The 13177-nt window shown below is 48.8% G+C and overlaps 1 protein-coding gene across 1 annotated transcript; it reads left to right on the forward strand.

Moving 5' to 3' along the window:
- Positions 1 to 4055: 4055 nt before the first annotated feature.
- Positions 4056 to 6883, forward strand: CUNH20orf202 (chromosome unknown C20orf202 homolog). The gene is made up of 2 exons (XM_036419831.2): positions 4056 to 4263; positions 6506 to 6883. The coding sequence occupies exons 1-2, from the start codon at positions 4198 to 4200 to the stop codon at positions 6737 to 6739; spliced, it is 300 nt and encodes a 99-aa protein (XP_036275724.2). The 5' UTR covers positions 4056 to 4197; the 3' UTR covers positions 6740 to 6883.
- Positions 6884 to 13177: the final 6294 nt, after the last annotated feature.

Genomic DNA, 13177 nt, shown 5'->3' on the forward strand with positions numbered 1-13177 from the left:
CTTGCTCAGAGTCTAAGTTCCTTCCCATTCCAGACCTCCTGGCTCCACTTTCCCTTATCCCCACATGCCACGCCTTTCTAAGCTTATGAAGTAAAATGGGCCAGAATCCCAAGAATAAAAATAAATGAAAGTTCATCAAAACAAGCTAACCATGAGAAATGGCTTTCCAGGTGGTTAGGTGTCAGCATTGGAGGCCAAGGACAGAGCACCAAACTCCAAATGCCATGCACTCCTATCAGCCCTCCACTGTGTTGGGCAGAGATTCCGCTGGGTCTGCCCAGCAGCTCAGCAGGTGGCTGGCTCGAGCCCTGCCTGACACTCCATCACTTTAAAACAACAGGCAAGACCTTCCACACAGGTCAGGGAGAACAGTTCTAATTCCAGCCCTGTGGGGTGGTCCTGAGAAATCCATGCCTCTTTGTCCTGTGTTGTTTTGTTTTGTTTTTACAGTCCTTATCGGAGGAGTGAAGATATTTTTTCCACTGATTTTTAGAGAGAGTGGAAGTGAGGGGGAGGAGAAGAGAGAGTGAGAGAAACATCAATGTGAGAGAGACATATTAACTGGTTCCCTCCTGCTCGTGTCCTGACCAGGGGCAGGGATTGAACCTGCAACCAAGGTATGTGCCCTTGACTAGAAATTGAACTGGCGACGCTTCGATCTCAGGCAGACGTTCTAAGCACTGAGTGACACCGGCCAGGGCCGGGGCCTCTTTGAATGTCAGTTTCCTCATCTAAAAAAAGGGGCGAATAGTAGGATCTATCTGTAATCAGCTATCAAATGCAGGTAACAATCGTGCCTCCCTCGTAAGCAGAGGTTCCTAAACTTCCTCAGATCACAGCACCCTTAGCATGTCAGTAATTTTTTCACAGTGGGCCAGGCCCAAAGAAATACCTAACAGTTATTAAGCAATTCGTTTTAAACAACTTAATAATTATAGTTTACACAGTGCCCAACAGAGGTTAGTGTGTGTGTGTGTGCGCGCGCGTTAATTTTTTAAATACTTTGCAGTGCATCTGTGAGATTTCTGCCATACTTCAGGGTGCCTCGGCACATAGTTTGGGAATCAAAGCTAGAGGTTTTGAAGATGAAATGAAGTTACGGATGGCAAGGGTTTAGCATGACACCTGGTGTGGAGTAGATCAGTAAATGTTGATAGTCCTACACTATCCTTCAGTTCTCTCGTTCTTTCTGGGTCTCCTGCCATGGCCACACAGCCATACTTTCTATCTCTGGCACCCAACTCCGGCTGGTTTCTGCTTGCCGCCTTTCCCCTGGGCCCCTCCAGGCCTCTGGCCCCACTTCTGAACTAACTTCCTTCCTGGTCCCACTTCCTCACCCCTCCCAGACCCCATACACTTGGCATGCCCTGTTCCTGGTTGGAGTGCACATCCCTGCCCCTTAACCTTGGACTTGGCCAAGGGACTCACTTTGCCCAGTGGAATGTGGTGAAAGTGTCCGTTCTGAGCTTAGGCTCTAAGAGGCCTCACGGGGTTCCACTTGCTCTCTTATCCTTCGCCATTGAGAAGGGAAGAACGCCTCACCCTCCCCCCTCACGCCCACTACTGTGGCCCAGTGATTCGAGGAGGAGGACAAGAGACCCATGAAGCAGGCTCCCATCTGCAGATCTTAAGTCTGATGAAGCCCACTCCCAACCCACCAACTCCAAGGTGGAAATAAACAATTGTTATTTGAAAGCGTGGAGTTTTGGAGAGCTTTGTGGCACAGTGTCCTTGTGACAATCCAGCCTCTGTACCCAGTCCCTACAGCCGAACTTGGCTCGCAGTAGGCACTCAGTAAGTGATTGTTGAAAGAGAGAATTAAAGAGTATCCACTTCAGCCCTTGCCAGTGTGGCTCAGTGGATAGTACGTCAGCCTGTGGACTGAAGGGTCCCGGGTTCGATTCTGGTCAAGGGCACATACCTAGGTTGTAGGCTCGATCCCTGGCCCTGGTTGGGGTACGTGCTGGAGGAAACCAATGTGTCTCTCTCACATGGATGTTTCTCTCTCTCTGTTATTCCCCCTCCCTTCCACTCTCTGTAAAATTCAATGGAAAAAATCCTTGGGTGAAGATTAACAACAACAAAAAAGAATATCCGCTTCATAGAATGCTGTGAAGAATAAATGTGGTGTCAGTTAGAAATGTGTTTTCCCAAATAAAACTGGGGTTCACTGTCTCACAGAACAGGCAGATGCTATTTGTGATTCTGCGACTCGGCGATTGCAAAGCCTAGGCAGTTTTCTCATCCTTTGTCTTAGGGTTGTAAGATGGTTACTGTAGCTCCAGGCATCACACCACATTCAAGGCAGAAAGATGGAGAAGAAAGTAGGAATAGAGAGGAGCATCGTTGACATTTTCCCTTTTGTCAGCTAGATAAAAGTGTTCCTGGAAGTCTGAAAGCAAATTTCTGTTTTGATCTCATTTGCTAGAAATGGGACACCTGGGCATCCCAGAAGCAGGGGGACTTGGAGGATGAACATTCCCCTTTGTCTATACGCTATGGAAGGGAGGGAGGGGGCTGGGGACACAGAAGGAATAGATGGGGTATTTGCCCCAAGTGAGATTTTATCCTATCTAATAAAGAGGGAATATGCTAATTGACCATCAAGCTCACAAAGATGGCAGTGCCCACGGTCTGTAAATAAGGAATATGCTAATTGACTGTCGTGCCCTCAAAAATAGTGGCATCCACAGCCACAAGATGGCAGCACCCAGTCCCCTCAGCCCCGCAGCTACCCAGGGTCGGCCTGAGGTACAGGGAAGCCTTGGATGGTGGTTGCCCAGCTGCCCAGGGCTGCCTGAAGCTCAGGTAACCAGGGGGAGGCCAGGCTGAGGGACCCCCGCCCCTTCAGTGCATGAATTTTCATGCACCAGGCCTCTAGTATATAAATAATAGAAATACATGTTTTATAGAGGAAAACTATATCTACCAATCTATCTATCTATCTATCTATCTATCTATCTATCTATCTATCTACCTATTTATCTATTTATCTATAAGCGTAAGCGACCATTACTAATGAACAACCTAAACGACTGGAACGACCAATTGACCAGTCGCTATGACACGCACTGACCAGGGGGAAGATGCTCAATGCAGGAAATGCCCCCTGGTGGTCAGTGTGCTCTTGCAGCCAATGCCCCAGGGCCAGCTAATCGCCCATGGTCCCTCCCCCAACTGGTCAGTCCCCATCAGCCCCTGGTGCTAAACAATTTGTCGACAACTTGCTACTAGGTCAGGGTTTTGTATGTAGCTGAGCAGCTCCCTCGCTATGATCTATTGAAAGTCAGTTCACAACACAAGGGTTTGTCTCGCTCCCATCCTCTCCCTTCCCCAGGGACCGCCCGCCCACCGTGGTGGCAGTATGGCAACAAGAGAAGGAGGGTGGGGGGTGGGGGGGAAGGAGGTAGGGAACTGTGCGGTGGTAGAGCACCAATGGCAGAATCAGCATCTGGCATCAATTTCTTCCACACCCAGTCCAGAGACCATCACCTCCTCTCCTGACCCCGTCGGGACCTTTGGGCCCCGGGCTGGAATGGGGAACCAGGGGTGGGTGGCAGCAGACACAGCCCTTTCCCAGGGGGGTGCCGAGGGCTGGCTCCCTCCTCAGGGCCAGTGGTCATCCTCCTGTGGTCCCTCTCCCGGGCTGGCTAACCCCTAGGAGTTCCTTGCCCTGCCGGCAGGCCCCAATCAGCCCAGCCCTGATCAGCCCTGATCACCCACTGGGTCAAGGGTCCCCACCCATGCACAAATTTGTGGGCCAGGCCTCTAGTAGAAATACAGTATATGTCACTTAGAGCCCTCAGGAGAGGACACCTATTCTCATAACAATTGTTTTCATCATGTAAAGCTTTTAGGTCTCTGTAATCCTATTGGCATTAGGTCTTGGATTTTGGAACTTGCAGGCATGGAGGCACCATTATGCCAATGGTCTCCCTCTTGCCCCCCCTTCCTTTTCTCTTTAGAGCACTGAAACCCTTTAAAAAAAAAAAAAAAAAAAAAAAAAAAAAAAAAAAAAAAAAAAAAAAAAAAACCTACATTTTCCAATGTGAGCCACTTCCTGATCTCATTAAGTTCATCCTCAGTGATTTGGCCAGACTCTGCTTCCAGCCTGAAGCAGCCAGGAGATTGTGTAAGTCAACAGTCCGTCAGGCCCATCACCAGGCCAACGTCAAGGTCTCTCCCAAGGACACCGAGATGAAAACAGCAGAAGAGCCAGCCCGGAGGCTTGAGCAGACCCTGGAGGGGCTGAGGAAGGAATTGGTAAGGCTTTGCATTTCTTTTTATCTGACGCTGCCACCCCACATATTCCAGGGTGTGCTGGTCCCCCTTCCCAGGTGCCCCATTAGCTGGGACAGAGGCTGCAGACTGGGGTGTAGGCCCTGCAGGCAGCCCTCTGGGACCAGCCACGCAGTGCACAGTCGCCACCTCAGGTACAGGGATAAGTAGGTCGTGGCCTACATAGGAGGCTCTGGGTGCACTGCGTGCCAGACCAGCTTCAGAAATTACACTGAGTCCTGGGTATGTGCCCAGCTCTGCGGCTGTGTGGCTTCTACCAAGTGGCTTTACCTCTTTGAGCCTCAGTTTCCTTATCATAAGATGGGGATAACAGTTGTACCCAGACTGCAGGGGTTACTGAAAGGATTCGGTGAGAAGATAGTGTAATTCGCTCGGTGTCTGCTCGGCACATCGGCCACCATCCTGACCCAGGTGGCTGGAGCACAGCGGCATCTTAGCCTCGATGTACTGTATGTCCACCTGGGGAGAGGCTCGCACAAGGATTGGGGTGGTAACGATTCATTTTGGAGGTAAAAGCTCAGAGCAGTGAGGGTGAGAAAATGGGGAGTGAGGGTCAAGGGCACATGCCCAGGTTGTGGGCTCCATTCCCAGTGAGGGACTTGCAGAAGGCAGCCAATGCATGATTCTCTCTCATCATGGACTAGAGCCTGGTGCATGAAAATTCATGCACTGGAGGGGGTGTTCTTCAGCCCAGGCTTCCCCCCTCTCACAGTCCAGGAACCCTCAGGGGAGGGAAGCGACTCTGTAATCAGGGGAAGGCAACACCCCCATCACACCTCTGCTGCTGCCACTGCCGGTAGCGCAAGCCTCAGTTGCCTGAGCCATAGGTGGCCCTGGGCAGCTGGAGGGCTGAGGGGACTGGCCGCCACCATCTTGTAGCTGTGGGCGCTGCCTTTTTTCAAAGTGTGACAGTCAATTAGCATATTCACTCTTTATTAGCTATGAGCACCACCATTTTTGAGGGTGAGGCACTCAATTAGCATATTCCCTTCTTATTGGCTGTAGGTGCTGCCATCTTTGCAACAGCATGAGGGTCAATTAGCATATTCCCTCTTTATTAGATAGGGTGTTTCTCTCCCTCTTCCTTCCTCTCTGAAATCAATAAAAAAATTTTTTTTTTTTAATGTGTGGGATGAAAATCCTAAAACTGAGGAAGCACAGATAATGTTTTCCCAGGAATTAGGAAAGGGTGGCTGTGTGTTCTCAGTGGTTTCCTCTTTCTAGCTCTCTACTCTCTTGGTGTTATTACTCCTGCCTGCAGGGTGTACTTCACTTTAATATGAAGTCACTATCACCTTTATGCCTATAAAATGATGTGTTAGTGAGGGTTATGACATGTAAATTGGGGTTGTCAATAAGAAGAATCATATTTAATGTTGATGATGATGATGATAATGAAGATCATCACAGATCTTGGTAGTTCAGTATGTCCTATTTTAGAGTGGGAACTAATTCATTCCATCCTCATCATGTTACTGGACCAAAGTCTATGTGCCCAATGGTTCAAAAAGCCAAAACTCAAAATGTCGGGGTTTGGAAGAAGGAAAGGTTTGATTGATCAAGAAGGCACCCACTGAGAAGATGGGAGATCTAGTGGTGCCTCAGATCCATCTTGCCCACTGGACTAGGCCCAGGGCTTCTAAGGGGCCCTGAGGAAGTGCTGGTGCTGGTGGGGCACGTCTTAATTAGAGGACCTCGGAACCCGGCCATCGATGGTAAAAAGACATCAACACTGGATCTTCCTGGACAATAGAACCTTGGCTTCTGAAAGGATTACAGTGTTCAAGTTTCTATTATGTCCTCTTCCGGTGGTTCTGTGAGGTGCGGGCTAGGGCATGGGAGGTGGAGGATGTGGGTGGGGGGCGAGCCGGGTGTGGTGAGACTTTGGTTCTGGGTGCAGCTGGAGGCCAAAGTTCTCTCCTCTGAGCTATACTCTGGCTGCATGATTGTGGTCTGGGTCTGCTGTGTCTGAAAAGCAGCTCAGTACCTCTTTGCAGTGTAGGACCATTCTGAGCTGGTTACAGTAAGAGCCTCAGGAGGTAGGTGATTTGCTTTCCACTTTGCAGATAAAGAAACTGAGGCTTTGGTGCAAATGGTTTCTTTGAGCTTGTGGGCTTGTCTCCGATGAGACAGAAATGAGAACAGGCTTTCTGGGGGGATGCCCGGTGCACTGCCCCCTTGCACACCTGTTCTCTCTCTCTCTTAGGCTGAGATGCAGATCCAAGACCAGAAGCTCCTGCTCACCCTGCGGCATCTTCGCAGTGTCCTGGAGGAGCTGCGTTCCGAGAGTTCCTCCTGGGAGGACGCCATGTCCAGCAGAGGGACATCGCCCATCAGAGCTCGAGCAGGCTCCGAAGGCCGGGGTCAGCAGCCCATGGCATCCAGGCGGCTGGCCCAGCTCCTCCACGGGGCAGATGGCCGACGAAGCTCCCTCCCTTAACTGGTCAGAGATGACCCTGGGCTTGAACCTCCCACCACTAATCTAAGTTTTGTGATGCTGTTGGGGTGGGGAACACTAGGATGGGAGTCTGGAAGTCCCTAGGTTCGCCTCTGTCCTCATCCGCTAAATGTCCCTCGACTTCTCTGTGTCACTCGTTATTTCTCTGTCAGATATCAGCATTTTTGATGAGGCACAAATAAGGTTTTGGATGTGAACATGCTGTGACAAACACGAATATGTTACATGGTTCTGGAAAGCACCATGAAGTAATCCTATCCTTGGGAATTTCTCAAAAAGTAATTGTTAGAACAAAGAGATCAATGTGCAAGGAAGTTTATCTAGTCTTGCCAAGGTGAAAAACAGAAGCCTGTGTAACGCTTGATGGTTGTTTTCTGTCTTCCAACAGGACTTTTCATTCCCCTTTATCTGAAAGCAACAGATGCTTGTCACCATCTGGCTATAGGGATGGACATGTGATCAGGCCTGCCCAATTATAATGCACAAGAAGCCCGATGCATGAAGATACGTGCTAGAATGGGCTTTCCTATCCCTGGCTGCAGGCACTCTCTTTCCACTCTGGCCCAGCCCCTTTATGCTCAGGCCCTGGAGTCCCTCTTTCCCCTCCAGGAGTTGCCTCTTTCCACTCCAGCCCCACCTTCCCATGTCGCCCAGAGGCTCTGAAAGGTGGGGGTGAAGGGGTGGAGGGTAGGACAGAACACCAGTCCCATCACTCAGCGCCTGTGTATGCAAATTAACTGCCAACTATGTTGGGTTAATTTGCATATCACTCCTGATTGGCTGATGGCGTAGCGGAGGTATAGTCAGTGTACATGTTTGTCTATTATCAGCTAAGATGGTCATTCTAACAACAAGATTGGCTAAGTGGGTTGGCTGAGTGGGTCAGCACAGCCAATCACAACCCTTCTCTGGGATTATGAGCTGGATGCTTGTTCTATTGCAGTTGCAAAGCTGGGGCTGCCAGAGGCCATGTAACCTGCCAGGTGAAGAAGTCCTGTCTGTGCTTGGAAAGAAAGGCTAATCTTAAAAGAGAAGTAGAGAGAGGACCATGCAAGAGATAGACTGAGAGGTAGAGTGCTTGCTCTTTTTAAGAAGTCCCTGGTTTCAGGTCCCAGTTCAATGAGTTATTCCTGCATTCTTTCCAGTGACTGAAGCCAGTGAATTCCACCACCACCACACACACCAATTTGTTTTTGCTTAAGCAGCTTTGAGTAGGGTTTCCCTCATTTGCAATCAAAACAGTCCTAAAGAATATAATCCAGATGTTCATAGAAGCAAAGGAGGGGAGTGATGAAGAAAACAGCATTTCACTCACTCAGGGTTGGCAATAACAACCCTGTAATAGCAGGCAACAAGGTTTATGATGTGGCAGAACATTCAGTGGCATGGGGTGCTGAAGTTATAACTTTGAAAAAAATAGAGGAGGTGAAAATAAAAAGTCCTGTTGTTACTGTTGCTACAGTGGTCTAATTATTGGTAGGCCTTTTTATTTTTTAAAATCAACTTGCATGTTGTTAGAATATTGTTTTTATGGTTTTGAAAAAGTAAACCCATTGCATACAAGCACAAAGTATGGGGGACTTGCATTATATGTACAATGTGTTCAGCCATACTAATCTGAGATTTTTTAAATGTAATAGTTGATAATATAAAAATACTTCTCTATTGACAGCTAAATGGATAAGCAAAATGTGATATATACATAAAGTGGAATTTCATTCAGCCTTCAAAAGGAAGGAAATGCTGGCATGGATGAACTTCAAAGACATCATGCTGAGTGAAATAAGCCGGTCAGTCACAAAAGGACAAATATTGTGTGATTCCGTTTGTATGAGGCATCTACAGTAGTCAAGTCCATAAAGATGCAAAGCAGAATAGTGGTTTCTAGAAGCTTGGCGCATGAGAGTGGGGAGTTTAATGGGTACTGAGTTTCAGGTTTGCAAGATGAAAAACATACTGGATGGATGGTGTGATGGTGGCATAACAATGTGAATGAACTTGATGCCACTGAACTATACACTTATAATGTTAAAATGGCAACATTTCTGTCCTATTTTTAATATAACACAATTAAAAATAAATACTTTAAAAAACTGCGCTGTGATGCTGGGCCAGGCCTGGGGCTCAGGCTTCACGAACCACATTTATGTTACCAGTGCCCCATGTTAGGGTTTGTTAGACTTTGCCAATAATCAGGGTGGGGCTAGATGGACACCCCAAGGCTGGAGGAGGGAGAAAGAACTCGCTTCTTCATCTTTGTTCTCTGTCGCTTCCTGTTCCTATGAGCAGCAGCACCTAGCTCCTGGGGTGGGCTCCTGGATATAGACTGATACCTCACCTCAAGGCAGCAATTTCTCCCTCTGGCACCAGCCAGCACCTTCTTGTCAAGGTTATAGGTCCCAGACCCCATGGGCATCCTCCAGATGCCAAGCTAGGAAGATATATTTGGAGAGTCACACACTGGCTCCATGACACTTGAAACAGGAAGTGGTATAGATCCCTTTCTCCCATTCGATAGAATAAGTCACATGATCTGTCCCAGGAAGCGGCTGGGAAGTGTGGGTAACAGAGGGAGAGTCTGGTGAGCACCAGGGTGTCAGGCACATGCTCCAGTCTCTCTCAGCTTCCTGTGCTCAGAGCACTGGGAGCGTCTCTTGTTCTAACATTTGTTTGATCCTGACACAGGCTCCTACAACCCTTTGAATTCCTAATCATATTGATTCCGGGTTGGCTCCTGGATATGGACTGATCACCAGAAAGACCAAGCCATGGTTGGAAACTTGGAGTTTCCATCCCCATCCCCCATCCTTCAGAGAAGAGAGAGAGTCAGGAAATGGTGGTACTAATTGTTCATGCCTATATGAGGAAGACTCCATAAATCCCACTAGTAGGAAACTTGGGGAGCTTCTAGTTTGGAGCATCCACATAGCAGGAAGATGTAGATGCTTTCCCACAGTGGGGACCCTCCCAGACCTTGCCCTGTGTATCTCTATCTGGCTGTTCCTCAGTCTCCTTTCATAAACTGCTAAAGGTCAGCAAGTGCTTCCCTGTGTTCTGTGAGCCATTCCAGCAAATTAACTGAATCAAGAAGGGGACCATGGGAACCTCCAGTTTGTAGCCAAGTTGGGTGGAAGTTGTGAGTAACCTGGGGACCTACCACTTCTGATTGGCTTCTGAGGTGGGGTGGGAGCCATCTTGTGGGACTGAGCCCTTCATCTGTGAGATCTCCAGGTAGACAGTGTCAGACTGTGTTAAATTGTGGGACACCCAGCTGTTGTCATGGCGAATTGCTTGGAAGTGTTCTGTGTAAAAAGTAAAAGGAAAACACACAGGAGATGGAGAACGGGTTTTTTTCCCTACTCAGGAGGGAAAGGCTAGGTTTTTCTATTCAGGCCTAAAAAGCAAAGGCCAAGGAAGCAAAAGCAGGGCTACTGAGAGCAAATTAAACTGACAATTTAAAGTTTGGTGTTTGACGAAGGTTTTTGTGTCCCTCTACCAAGAGCTATCAGACTAAGGTAACTACTGTGTGGATGAGCGCCACCTGCCGTCCATGCACCGTCATTCTTCCGGGAACCTGCCTGCTCTGGATTGTACAATAGGACTGGCTCCTTCACCATGTGCTTTCTTATTGTGGGTCATCTTAAGGCTAGGGCCAAGGAGGATAAGCTTCCTGGCTCTTGAGATCTGGGCTTGAGTTTCAGCTCTGCCCCCGAGTCACCTGGGGCAAGTCACTTTTCCTCTGAGCCTCCATTTAACCTTAAATTTTAAATGAAAATGACACCTCTTAGATCTGTGAAGGGGATCTTGGGGAAATGCTTTGTAAACTGGAAATAACTGGAGGCAATGGAAAGAAGCCTGGTCTGCAGTTGAACAGGCCTGGATCTATTTTTTAAAATACTTATTGTGTACCAGCTGTATGCCAGCCACTCTTCTGCATGTGGTAAGGTAGCAATGAATCAAGCAGACAAAATTCATGTTTTTATGTAGTTAAGATCCTAGCACTCCAGTTTCTGAGTCATTCATTCATTCATCTAAAATATTTTCCTGATACTACTATGTGTTGCACTTCCCTATGCAGTGGGCAGGGAGGGATTCCAATATGGCTAGAGCACAGGGAGCAAAAGGGACAGGGTTGAAACAGGTTTTATGGGGCTTAAAGCTTTTAAAGTTTAGGGTATTCTTTTCTTAAAGAGAAAGAATACAAAGTCATAAATACCGAATTGGATTAGCAAATAATTTTTTTTAGAATAACAGAAGAAATAATAACAAATTACAAAATTTAAAAAGCTGATAAATATTACAAACATTATACAATCTAGAGCCAACATATTCTTACTAATTAGCTGCATGACATAGCTCTTTAATAAATTTTCCCTACTTTTTTTCTGTATATTCTTCGATAATCTAGTCATAAGACAATGATTATGTTGTTAATCCTCACCTGAGGATATTTTTTCCATTGATTTTTAGAGAGAGTGGAAGGGAGGGAGGGAAGGAGACTGGAGGGGAGAGAGAAACATCGATGTGAGAGAGGCATATCAATTGGTTGTCTCCCACATGCGGCCCTGCTGGGGATCAAACCTGCAACCCAGGTATGTGCCCTTAACCAGAAATCAAACCCCCGGCCCTTTGGTATGAAGGCCAATGGTCTAACCATTGACCATACCAGCAGGAGCTGATTTTGTTGTCTTTTATAAATATACTGGAGACCCATACATGGGGTCCCTCAGCTTGGCCTGCACCCTCTCGCAATCCAGGACCCTTCAGGGGATGTCAGAGCGCCAGCTTCGGCCCAATCTCTGCAGGTCAGAGATTGTGAGGTTGTTTAAAGGGTAAATGAGACATCCTATCAACAAGGAACCTTTACCAATAGTCTATATATTAAATGCCATAGCCATTCCAATAGTTATTAGTATTTACTATGAAGCTCAAGGGAGGAAGGCAACTTTGGATCCTTATGGTCTAGTATGATTTTTTCTTACATTCTAGCAATTGGCTTTAACTGTTGAAAACTGATATTCCAGGCAGAAAATGTTTAATTAAAAATATTTGTATTGATTTTACAGAGGAAGGGAGAGGGAGAGAGAGAAACATCAGTGATGAAAGAGAATCATTGATTGGTCAGCTGTCTCCTGCATGCCCCTTGGGTACCGAGCCCGCAACCCGGGTATGTGCCCTTGACTGGAATTGAACCTGAGACCAGTCTGCAGGCCCAGGCTCTATCCACTGAGCTAAACCGGCTAGGGCTGAATAATCTTTTTAATAACAACAGTAATAATAGTTAATATTTATAGAGCATTTATTATTGCTAGGCTCCTTACATGCTTCATCTCATCTCTTACAATATCTATGGTACAGATACTTTTATTGTTATCATTTCCATTTCTCAGATGAGAAAAACTGAGGTTCAAGGGATTAAATAACTTCTTCAGGGATCCCCTTAGCTAGTTTGTGTGTGAAAGAGATGCTACTCCATCCTAGGGATGTTCAGAGACCATAGAGAGGAATCAGACATTACTACCTTTCACAGTTGTTCTGTAGGGCCCTGTCATCTCCCTGCATCGGTAAGCTTTAAGGTTAGAGAGTGCCTAGAGTTTCAAGGACATAGCTGGTGACTTCGAGAGGAGTGCCTGGCCCCCGCCTCGCCCCGTCCCGCCCAGGTCCCTTGTCCCTCCCTTCTTGACTCGTCACCCGAAAACCCAGCCAGGTCCTCGCCGGGTGCAGTCCACCACCCCGCTCCTCTCCCTGCCCAGCCCCTGACACTCCGCCCACTCGCCCCGCCCAGCACCTGCCACTCCGCCCACTCGCCCCGCCCAGCCCCTGCCACTCTACCCACTAGCCCCGCCCAGCCCCTGCCACTCTACCCACTAGCCCCGCCCAGCCCCTGCCGCCCTGCTCACTCGCCCCGCCCAGCACCTGCCTCTCCGCTCATTAACCCCGCCCAGTCCCTGGCGCCCCGCCCACTCGGCAGGCCTCTCACCAGCTGACGCCCAGCCTCTCTGAGAGCGCAGCGCCTCGGACTGGACGCCCTGACCCTGCATCCCCTGCTGGGCGCACCTGTCCCGAGACCCGCGGTGAAAGTACGGCTCCGCCTGAGGGACCGCGCGGGATCTGGGGGCTGACAGCGGCTGAGGGATGGGGCCGCGGCCGCACGCATCCCGCGCGTGCCCGCCGGGCTCCTCACAGGCACAAGCCGCGAGTCCCCTCTCCTCCCCACCCCCCCACCCGCCTGCCTGAGGGAGAAACTTGTGGGGCTGGAGGCGTGGCCGTCCTAAGTCCCTCCTGGGGGCGGGGGGGCCTCAGTCCCCTCCGGGAGCACCGGCCTTGGCCTTGAACTCCGGGGAGTCCCCTGTGGGAGGAGCTTGGGCGTCCCTGCGCTAGGCGACCGCCTTCTCCTCACAGCCCTGAACCTTCCTGCTC

Source organism: Pipistrellus kuhlii, unplaced genomic scaffold, assembly GCF_014108245.1.
Source record: "Pipistrellus kuhlii isolate mPipKuh1 unplaced genomic scaffold, mPipKuh1.p scaffold_m20_p_6, whole genome shotgun sequence".
Taxonomy (NCBI): domain Eukaryota; kingdom Metazoa; phylum Chordata; class Mammalia; order Chiroptera; family Vespertilionidae; genus Pipistrellus; species Pipistrellus kuhlii.